General features: G+C 35.9%; 1 protein-coding gene across 2 annotated transcripts in view; it reads right to left on the reverse strand.

The window, feature by feature from the left end:
* The window catches only part of LOC135222384 (polypeptide N-acetylgalactosaminyltransferase 2-like), a 285,956-nt gene that overhangs the window by 55,981 nt on the left and 217,475 nt on the right, over positions 1–12,500 (reverse strand). For both annotated transcript variants that reach the window (XM_064260481.1, XM_064260474.1), the window contains one exon: positions 6,735–6,833. In XM_064260481.1, the coding sequence (XP_064116551.1) occupies positions 6,735–6,833 (99 nt within the window). The remainder of the gene's footprint in view (positions 1–6,734; positions 6,834–12,500) is intronic.

Genomic DNA, 12,500 nt, shown 5'->3' on the forward strand with positions numbered 1-12,500 from the left:
AGTGAATGTTTTTAAATGTCGATCAATGAGGGTTTCTTTCAAGTTTCGAAATACAACGAGGAAAGAATTTATGTGAAGGAAATGAGGAAATTTAATGCTGGAATTGTATACAGTATAGATATTAAGAGAAGATATATAAATAAGAATGATCTGTATCATAGCAGGATTGGCTTAGACCTGAATTAGCGCTATTTCCTCCTAATTCTTACCTTTCATTCATGGACAAATCTTTCAATCGATATATATGTGTCTGGAAATGTGACACATTGGCCTCGTTAGATTAATAATAATAATAATAATAATAATAATAATAATAATAATAATAAATCTACTACTCACAGTCCCGTAATACATGTACTTTAAAGTAGTATCTAAAAGTGTGAGGAAATCGATGTTAGTGTCAGCTGGAATCTTATTGACAAAAAATGTAAATAATAATAATAATAATAATAATAATAATAATAATAATAATAATAATAATAATAAGTGGTGGACTCCTAAGGAGGCAGGGTGCAACCCGGAACCCCACACTATAAATACCACCCAGTCCAACTGGAGGACTGTGATATACTAAAAATAAATAAATAAATAAAAATAAATAGGTAAATAAATAACTAAATAATAATAATCACCATTTACAAATGGTTTCACAACAAACTGCGATACAAGACGGAAGAGACCTTCGAAACGGAGTACGAAATACGGGGGATGGCTGCCAAATACCGGTAGAGGCATCGCCGTTAAATCAATGGACGATTGGAAACCGCTGACAGAGATAAAGGGAAACAGGTGAGAGGGAAGATTCCCAAAGAGAATCACCTGGAAACAGTAAGGTAAAACATTTCCAGTTCCATCCAGGTTTGAATTCTGGCGTGGATGGATGTCCAGCGAGTTCATTTACTTTCCAAAATTAGGATTGAAAGGTTGTCGAGCGGAAACAACCCAAAACTAATTGTTTATTTAAATACTGGCAGCTTGCATCAAAGTTTGCAGGCAGGTAATGAAAAAATACGTGCCAGAAAAAATGCTCGTATGGTTAACCTTTTTATCTTTCAGCTCCAGGAAGATGAGGCCGAATTCTTAACATTCTTGAGCTTCTCGTGCTGCTGAAATCTTGGAACGAAGCTTGACCCGTTGTCTCGCGTTTTGGGAAAAGCTCGTCATCAGTCTAGGTATTTCGACCTAAAACCTTGAAAGGAAGATGTCACAATCTTTATTTGACTAGATTTTTATTCTCTTTAGTCGCAAAGTTCTGAAACATTTTCTTGTTTTCTTGATTTTTCTTATTTTTGTTCAACAAGTTCTGACAAGTTTTATTTTCTTGATTTTTTCTTATGAATGCTTAAGTTTTTTTTATCAGCTTACGTGAATGGGGTGCAGACTGTGGCAGCGAGTTTCCTTCTCTTTAAAAGATACCTTTCTACATACAACCTGTCTTATACACTCAACTCACACGTGGCAAATCGTACTGACCTATAATTTGTTCTACTCTTACAACTCCAAAGCTATGTTTAATCGCAAAATTTGCATAAACAAGGACTCTATTCGGGTAAAATATATTTAATCGAAAAATTTACAAAAACAAGGGCTCTAATCGGTTACAAAATGTTTAATACCAAAATTTGCATAATCAAGGTCTCTATTCGCGTACGAAATCCGAACTCAAGTTTTCCCCTAATTTATTTTTCTTCGCTGAATGCAAAAGTAAGTTTCCATTCTTGTAAGCCTTCGAAATTTACTATTTTCATCCTGAAGCTAAGTCTAATACAATCCACGAGCCTAGTCTTCCAAAGCTTCATATTCTCACTCAGTGATTGCTAACACCTGCAGAGTTTATGGAAAATAAAATTATGTAAAGTTGCCGTTTATTTGTACTATTGTGCCTTGCTTGACCTCTCTTGACATATACTTCTTAATTTTTACGTGTCCGTCGAAGACTGTTTTAATATCTTTCAAGTGCCTTCATTTTTAGCCTTGTAAGTGCCTCCACATCTTTTAAAGGCACCATCATCTCTAAAATAGTATGTAGTTATTAAAACCTCTATCTTTCCTTCTCTCATGAATTTGCCAACACTATTAAGGCCTTTACTTTCTTTTTTTGTCCCTCCGGAGAAAGCAACTTCAGGCGTCACTAAGTGAAACGATTCTGATGTCATCGAAAACCTGATCACGATCTCCAAAGGACGAATAAAATTCCCGGGAGATCAAAGTTTCAAATTTAAAAAAAAAATCGACCAGCACCTGCTCCTGACTTTTGTCCATAAGGACCGTGAGAGATTTACTTCAACCTTTTGCCAGCATTAACATTTCCCTTGATAATTGAAAATCTTTCACGCCATTGGAGGAACAGGGTAAGACTGGCATTGGATGTTTAGAGAGAGAGAGAGAGAGAGAGAGAGAGAGAGAGAGAGAGAGAGAGAGAGAGAGAGAGAGAACTCCAGATTTTTAAAACTTCACAGCACAATATCATCAGCAAAATTAAGTGAAACTCGCCAAAAACGCCCCTCCCCCTTTTAAAAAAACTAATAATCAATAAAATGAATAAATATATAAAAAAGGTTAACCCTACTCGAGGGAGAAGCAGGAATCATCTAACCTGACCTCATCAAATTAAAATTGGGCCTTCCGGTTTCCATCCACAATAATCTCAATTGCAGTTTTGAGTCACATCCGCTCAAAATTCATTCTCTCTATTTCTCTTTCTAGCTCTCTCTCAATCTCTCAAATATTTCTTTATGTTGAGAATTACTTTTGTGTAACCTTCTCTCGCTCAGTCAGACTGTTCATCTCAGACCTCAGCCTCGAAGTAATTCGACAATATTGTGAATAGCCATGTACCACATTCTGACAATTGTTTTTACCTCAACATACATCCCACAGTTACTGGACCACCCTTCTTAGTAAAAAATGTCGGTTTGCCATTTTTATTTAAAGAGGAACAATGCCTATCACTTCTATTCATAGCTTTATTGAACTCCTACAAGATAAAGCCTAAAGTTATCGAACCTTGCAAAATACACGTCAACTGTCTGGTAAAAATAGCCATGACTTACAATAGGGCCATAAGCCACCGGCGAAACACTAAGCAATCACAGTTGTGTTTATATCATTAGTACCATTATATATACACAAACACATACGCAAACATATACGCACATACACACAAACACACATCTATATTTGTATATTCTTAATTTTGAGCAAACATAGCAAACAACAAATCTACACATTATAAGGCCTGAAAAAAAGAACAAATAACAACATTTTTATTTTCTGTGATTATACTGCCATCTATTTCGACTGGGACCAAATCATTTCGACTGCATCAACAACAGCTACTCGCACTAAGGACAGCTACTCACACTATGAATTAAAAGCTGAGCTGTCATCGCAATTACGAAACTGAGAACCCTGGTATCTAGTTATAGCAGACAAACCATCATATTCTGACGAGAACTCGGTGGCAAGTTAATGTCCCAAATGAGACTCTGAGACATATTAGGAAAATTGCATATTTCACGCCATTTTTAAGACGTCTGCAGAAAATGGTGGGTTTCACTTAACTAAATGACCTGCCAAGGAGATTCTAGAATTTACTTAGTCACTGGACATCTGAAGAAAATTCTGTACTTAGCTCCACAACACTACAGGATATTTTGTGGAAAATTCCGATTTCGCTTGGTCACCAGTGAAGTAAAACTCAAGAATTCCCTCATCCAAATGTGACGTGAAGAAAAATATACAAAAAGATGAATAGTATCTGAGATTTCTCTGTCGTAGCAGTTTTCACTTACCGCAATGTACACAGCCCATCTGTAGTCAATAGGCAAATTAAGTGAAGCTAAAAATGCAGCTAAACTTTCAAGTTACTGGAGATACAACAGTCTTTCAATAAAATGCACACTAGAAGAAGTGGTACAATACGACTAAATTGTGAGAGTTCGAGAAAAAATGTAATTCTAACAATTTACCCTATCCAATATTGAGAATCACTTTACTTAGCGTTATATACGTAACTGAAAACGGTAAAATCGATGGTAAACTTTAATACGAGGGAAATTAAAGTAAAATTCAAATCTCCGGTTAAGATAAAAAATGCTAAAAAGATGCCTTCAACGTCCGGAAACCTCCAATATTAAAAAAATGAGACTTCCTTCTCAAACTGTAGTAATAAGATGGAACGAAAGCCACGAAATGGACGAAAAATTTCAACGGGAGAAGAATAATTAACTTCACGACTAATAATCCGGGAGCCTTCGGTATCAACCGCCAGCAGACAAAAGCGAGGTGGCGCTGGCACCCCCCGACCACCCGCCCCCCCACAGATTGCATAACAAGACCGAAATGGGGAAATAGTGGATCCACCAAAGCGAAAATGGAAGAGAGCCCTTGAGCTTGTCATAGAGCAAGTGGTCCCTCGTGCATACACCCCAGTGAGCTCTCTCTCTCTCTCTCTCTCTGTGTTTCCATCCACCCCTAGCACCCCTCCTTAACAACTCCCCCCCCCCACCTTCCCCTCCCACAATTTTCTCAGAGCACTACTAGGGTGTAACATGAATGTAAAAGCTTCAAATTAATTCCTGGATGTTACTCTGGGCGAACTCCATTAAGGGAAAAAATTAAAGCAGGAGACGCGATGACGGGACTGGAGTCTTCTTCTTCTTCTTCTTCTTCTTCTTCTTCCTCCATCTCTAAACAACCCCTACTCACCCCGGCCCCCTCCCCCCACCAACTTTCCCATCAACCTCTTCTTCTTCTAAACCTTCCACCAATAGAGAGAGAGAGAGAGAGAGAGAGAGGAGAGAGAGGAGAGAGAGACGTCATCCTTGGCAAAAATGATAGAATTCACTCCAACTGACTCGTCATGTAATTAAGGAGGGATTCATTTGGGAGTATGAGAGGATGGAGAAAATAAGACGAGGAAAGGATCTCTCTCTCTCTCTCTCTCTCTCTCTCTCTCTCTCTCTCTCTCTCTCTCTCTTTCGAGAATGAGTAAATTAATCTAATAGAAACCCTTGAATATTACTTTCATTTCTGTAATTCACGACAAGGCTTCAGAGATGAATTGAAGATGTAGAAATGAGAGAGAGAGAGAGAGAGAGAGAGAGAGAGAGAGAGAGAGAGAGAGAGAGAGAGGCTCTGACTCTTAATTCAAAACCAAAGAACTCAAAAGGGAAAATATGGTTTGTTCACAGAGAGAGAGAGAGAGAGAGAAGAGAGAGAGAGAGAGAAAGAGAGAGACCGACGGCAGAAAACATCAGCTTTAAAGTATAAATAAAAGAGTAAAAAGTATAGAGAAAGGAAGTCAGGGAAACGCATATTACCTTTAAGTGAGAGAGAGAGAGAGAGAGAGAGATGAAGAGATGAGAGAAGAGGAGAGAGACCTTACCTTACCTTACCTTACAGACCTTACAGTTCGTTCGGGTTGCCCCAGGTCCCTCAGTGTGAGGCGCCTCTAATGTCTACCAGAGAGTTGCTAGTACATCTTCCGGTATATTTTGCATCTTCCAATCTTGGATGGTCTGGGATGCAGTTTAGATATTTGTCGAGCTTATTCTTAAACACATCTACGCTCACTCCTGATATATTCCTCAGGTGAGCTGGCAACGCATTGAATAGACGCTGCATTATCGATGCTGGTGCGTAGTGGATTAATGTCCTGTGTGCTTTCCTTATTTTTTTTTTTCCATCCACCCCCTAGCGATGGAACATGAATAAAAGACAAGTTTTGTCAGTACACAAGGAACCCTCTTATTCTACCTGACGCTCGAAATCCGCACAAGTTTAGAAAATGAATCATAAAGAAACCAACCTTACGTTATCACTATACTACTGAGAGACTATATGGTTTCAAGAGGACATCCTAATACATCAGATGTCACTGACTGATAATGTGATCGATTTTGACTTTATTTTTAGACACGTTCCTCCGACAGAAATTGCAAAACGAAAACGGCTGCTTTTCACGTCGCTTGTATCCGTTCTTCCTTTAAGATTGTTTGTTTGTATGGTGTTTTTACGTTGCATGGAACAGTGGTTATTCAGCAACGGGACCAACGGCTTTACGTGACTTCCGAACCACGTCGAGAGTGAACTTCTATCACCAGAAATGCACATCTCTCACACCTCAATGGAATGTCCGAGAATCGAACTCGCAGCCACCTAGGTAGCACGCCAACATCATACCGACCACGCCACGGAGGTGCTTCTTCCTTTAAAGGGCGGCTTTATCTCTTCCTTGGCGGGCAATGCCTATCGTTCTCCTTGCATTTTACTCCGTATTTCCTTCGGGTCTGGGCTAGAAGAGGGTATTAGGCTGATCTTACTACTTACAGCTCATAACATTAGCATTATATCCATAACATTGGTAAGATGAAACCTATTCATATGGAGCAAACCCAAAGAGGCCACTGACTTGAAATTCAATCTTCCAAAGAATATGGTGTTCATTAAGAAAGTAAGAGGAGGTAAAGGGAACTATAGAAAGAAGGGATTGCGCTTATTAAGAAAATAAAAAATAAATGAATAAATGATAAATGAATAGATTAACATGCAAGGAGAATGGTATGCCAACGCGGTTACACACACACACACACACACAAAGAGGCGTGAGTGTGCGTGCGTTCAAGCATCCAAAAACAAACATTCTCTCCCGGGAAATGAAACAAGAGTCCCTAGAAATCGGCGACTTCCCTTCCCGTCTTCCCCTGCCGCGCCTTCGTCAGCGGTCTTACCTGACGACAGTCCGGAGCAGAGTCGAGCGGGCTTCGTTGTGGAAGGTGATGATAACGGAAGTCTGGGGAAGGTCAGTCTTCCACTCTTTCTTGCGACACCTGTAATGGAGAACGCCATTTTATTAATAATAAATAATAATTACTAACATTATTATTATTACTCAGAAGATGAACCCTATTCATATTTAACGAGCCCACCTAAGGGACCAGACATGAAATTCGAAATTTCGAAGAATATTATTATTATTATTATTATTATTATTATTATTATTATTATTATTATTATTATTATTATTATTATTATTGGAGAAACAAATTCACATTATATAAATGTACATATATCTAAATTAAAAATTTTAGATTACTTATAATTTTAAATTTAAAATTAAATACATGTACATTTACGTAACTTTGGATTTGTTTCTCCAATTGAAGACTCATGCTACTATAAGTATTTATTATTATTATTATTATTTTTATCATTCAGAAGATGAATGATTAAAAAAAAAAAAAAAAATAAAATAATAATAATAATATTAATAATATTAATAATAATAATAACAGAGGCCACTGACATAAAATGCAAGCTTCTGAAGAATAATATTACTATTATTATTATTATTATTATCATTATTATTATTATTTAATAATTATTATTATTCAGAAGTTGAACCTTATTCATATGGAACAAGCCCACAGAGACCAATGACATGAAACTCAAGCTTTATTATTATTATATTATTATCATTCAGAAGATAAACCCTACTCATATGGAACAAGCCCAGCTACTGACTTGAACTTCAAGCTTCTAAAGAATATGGTGCTCACTAGGACAGTCGATCATGAAAGTAATTCAGTGGGGCATGTGAAGGAGCAGTGCAAAGAACCTTCGTCTACAGTGTGCCATGTAATCCACACTGCTAGCGGCAACCTACCTAAAGGGGCAATAGAAATAGGAAATAATACCGATATTTATCAGGGATTTTTTTTTCATAACTGATAAATTAATATTTCATGAAACTATTTGAAGTGAAAAAAAAAAGGGTGGGGGGGGGGGGGGGGTTCGTACCTATTAAAAACCGATGATAAAAATTTCATCAATGATAAAAATGGGAAATTATTCTGTTAATCAAAGAGCGCTGGAGAATTGATCACATCTGAAAAAGGAAATTAATTTTTCATCTCTGACAAATGAGCGACATTCATTCATGTCAAAAAAAAGAGAAAATAAAAAGAAAAAAAAATTTATTCTTTAAAAAGGGGAAATACTGGAATATCAATTCCTGTATCAATTACGCATTCATCAGATCTAAGAATCCGAGAAAATGCTTTAAAGAAAAATAAAAAATGAAAAAAAAATTAATGGTGGGCGAAAATATTTCCAAAATGATTTCACCTCTCACTTCTGTGTTTCACGCATCCAGTTTTCAATGCCAACACCCCAGCCCCGCCCTCTTCTTCGAGTTCTTGAAATAACGGGCGCAGTAAATAAACGAAGCTTTCCATTTCATTTGCAAAACATAATCCGCACTGACTGGCGGCCCCCGGGCCAACACCAGGTGATGAAATCACATACCAATCTTCCTCCTCTTCCTCTCTGCCGTCCGTCAATTCTAAAACCGTGTTCAGAATTCTGAACGCTTTTGTATACACAGCAGTGCCAGCACATTTTTCTTTTTTTCCTTTCTTCTTTGGCCCAGGGCAATCTCTTTGCGCCAGCAAGAAAATGTCAAATTCTCTCTCTCTCTCTCTCTCTCTCTCTCTCTCTCTCTCTCTCTCTCTCTCGCTTTTTCCCTGACACCAGCTCACTCGGATAAAATGATGATGTATCTGCAATTGAATGGAGGCGCTGGTGTTCAGGAATGGTGTCGAGTTTCTTTTTTTTTAGAGCAACAGACGTGGGACTTTTATTTGTTTCTAGATTTATACCGTCTGTTTCTTTTTTTTTCTCTTTTTTCTTGAGGGGGAGGGCGAAGCAGGCCTGTATCTTTTGCTCCTTTCCAGATGTATATATACACAGAAACACGCTCACGTACATACACACACACACACACACACACATATATATATTATATATATATATATATATAATATATATATATATATAAATCAATCAATCAATCAATATATATATATATAGATATATATAGATAGATATATAATAAAAACCCATAAAAACACCAAAATAAACAGAGAATAATACTATATTTCAGACACTGCTGTCTCCCTCTTGAGGTAAATGAAGAGGGAGACAGTAGTCTCTGAAATATAGTATTTTTCTCTCTGTATTTTGGTGTTTTTATGGGCTCCTGTTATTAGATGGAATTCTGTTGTAACAGAACATTTTCACCCAGTCATATATATATATATATATATAAAGATATATATATATATATATATATATATATATACATTAAATATATGACTGGTAAAAAATGTTCTGTTACAACAGAATTCCATCTAAAAAAAGAAGCCCATAAAAACACCAAAATCACCAAAATACAGAGAGAAAAATACTATATTTCAGAGACTGCTGTCTCCCTCTTCATTTACCTCAATGAGACAGCAGTGTATGAAAATATAGTATTTTTCTCTCTCTATATTTTGGTGTGTTTTATGGGTTTTTATTATTTTATTATTATTATTATTATTTTATTCATTAATTTATTATATTTATTTATTATTATGAGGATATGATATATATATTTTATATTATACTATATATATAGGTATATATAATAGTATATATATATAGTATTATATATTATATATATAGATATATATATATATATATATATATATATATGTATATATATTTTTGATTCTTTTCAGATCAAAAGAGATGTTTATTTTTATTCGGTTCATATTAATATATAAGTATTTCAGGATGCTTTTCATATACAAAAACATGTATCAGCTATATGTTTCAGAGTTATTTTGCTTGATGAATAAGACATGCATATTCAGATATTCATATCTTACTAACAACAAGAAGGATAACCTCCAAGATAGAGGGCGCTGGTTGCATCGTGTGACATTTCACAAGAGCACCAATACAGGAAATAAACAATAGTGAAAATCCGATAAAAAAATAAAAATAAAGAAACATATACCTGAAATCACAACTTTGACACATTCTCAAAGGTCATCTTCGATTATATTGATTTACTATGGACATCCAAGGTTTTATTTCTTAGAGAATGTCAGCGAAAAAAAATTAATTTGTTCGTTTTTCAGCTTTTCACATCAATATTTAGGAAATGACCAAATAAAAAAAAACATAAGAAAAGATAATATAAAGAAAACACACGTATATTTGACAAAATAAATTTAATCATTTATAAATGAGACGCATATCCAACGAATTCAAATATTCTTACTGACTGTAGGTGACACAAGAATCCAGAAAATAAGCTGTAACTTGTAGTAAAAAATAAATAAATAAAAAAAAGGGCGTGAACATTATATTACAACTTAAAAACCATGTAATAAAAAAAAGGCGCGAACTTTATATTACAATTTAAAAAAACATTTACCTCTGTCATATATGGAGACCGATTTTCACAATTTCACACGACTGGATAATCCAAGATTGGTGGAGACCCCATTAAAAAAAAAAAAGTATATACTTAAATTCGAAAGTTTAAAAAGGTCCAAACGTCGCGTCTGATGACTGACTGACTACAACTCGAGACCTTGACATTAGGTGCAAACGGCAAGGCTATATATAAATGTCATGGCGTTCAACAGTAAATACTCTAAACTATTTTGTTTTTTCATGATCATAGAAGCCGACATAGAAAATTATTAGAAAGATAAAAATACCACGTCAATTTTCTCGGCTGCAAAAATAAAGTTTACGAAAAAAAGAGAAATTCATTCCGTTTCCTAGTTCGCTCGAATTTCGGCGATTTTTTTTCTTTATTGAAACGGGACACAATAGTTTTATTTGGGACGTTTATTTCGATTCTTGATTCGGAATTGCAATTTGATTGCGACTGACAAAATCGAAAGCATTGCCAAATTCGCAAAGACACATTGGGTGAATAGAACAGAATGTAACAAAAAACTGGCAGCAAAAAGGTTTGAAAGATACAACATCGCATTGCACTTGTTAGGAGATGAAGATGGAAGAAAGCGAATATGAACGGAGGGACAATAAAAGGGGGGTTGCAACTGGGGCCGAAGGGACGCTGCAAAGAACCTTATGCCTATAGTCCTTCTATCGTGTATCATCCCGACCTCAAATGACCCTGAAAGGATGGATGTGTTTGCATCAATGATTGTGCTTCCATCTGACAAGAGACTGACGTATCACTCGGATGAGGCATCGATCTGACTGGCCAGTTCATAAATCTTTGATGGTCCAACAACAAAAGAACAAGAGGTGAGGGAAAGGAAGAAAGACAGAGAAACGTAGTTAGTTTTTCTATAATTATTTACAAAAAAAAAAAAAAAAATTGTTATTATTATTATTATTATTATTATTATTATTATTCAGAAGATGAACCCAATTCATATGGAACAAGCCCACTTAAGGGGCCACTGACTTGAAATTTAAGTTTGCAAAGAATCTGATGTTTATTAGGAAGTATGAGAAGGTAAAGAGAAATACAGAAAGATCTCAATAAAAAAAATCGTCTTGTACCGAATAAAGTCAATTCGTCTCACAAAACACAGGACGAATAAAAAATTAATATCATCGGCTTCTTGGTAAACTGTTACAACCTTTGACCTATCAATCTTTTCCTTTCTCACACAGTCATCACTCTCTCTCTCTCTCTCTCTCTCTCTCTCTCTCTCTCTCTCTCTCTCTCATTATCATTTTCCTTTCCCTTTTTTAATATCTCTTTCTCGGCCTTTTCACTCGTTTCTCTCTGTAGAACGAATAATATAGCAGAGAAAGACTCAAGTGAAGGAAGAAAGTAAGGACAAGCGCTGACGAGGAAATACATAATATAACAAAGGAAAATGCGACAGCGATAGTAAGAGAGGAAAAAATAAAAAATACACTGTATACAGTAGAAAAGAATAAAAGGAAATGATGAAATAAAAAACCAAGAAATCGATGTAAGGGAGAGAGAGGAGAGAGAGAGAGAGAGAGAGAGAGAGAGAGAGAGAGAGAGAGAAAGGAAATGTATACAAACTTCGAGAAAATTCGGGAAGTCAGCGGTGGTTCCTTCCTATCCGGATTTCCTGAAGAAAACTTAATATCAGGTTAAACGGACTATTACGGATTCACCCGGTGACGATCGCCCTCTCTCTCTCTCTCTCTCTCTCTCTCTCTCTCTCTCTCTCTCTCTCTCTCTCACACACACACACAGTTTACTTCTTATCCTTTCTTTGCTCGATATGGTAATGTTACGATAGGAGAAAAACTTGCAAGAGGAAAGAAAACAGAAAACGGACACGAATACTTAAAATACGATCCTTGAACCGGATAACACAAAAAGTCTTGCTTCCTCCCAAGACTTGACATTACGAGAGTAAATGAAAACCTACCAAAGATGTACAGAGACTATGGCAAATGCCAAATTTGGGTGATATTGGTAATTAAGGCCAGTGCCAAGAATAAGAAAACAAAAACAAAATTTGGCACTTGAGATGAGCATACAATCACGAATAACAACGTGAATGCTAAGAAATTATACTTACACGCGAGAGGATGCTGAATAACCCAAATTAACAAACTCCTTTCACTGACGGTGAATAATGAATGATACACTTCATTACTGATGCTGTTGCATTAATACATTTCGTGTTTCG

The sequence above is a fragment of the Macrobrachium nipponense genome, chromosome 20 (genome assembly GCF_015104395.2).
Source record: "Macrobrachium nipponense isolate FS-2020 chromosome 20, ASM1510439v2, whole genome shotgun sequence".
Classification (NCBI taxonomy): Eukaryota; Metazoa; Arthropoda; class Malacostraca; order Decapoda; family Palaemonidae; genus Macrobrachium; species Macrobrachium nipponense.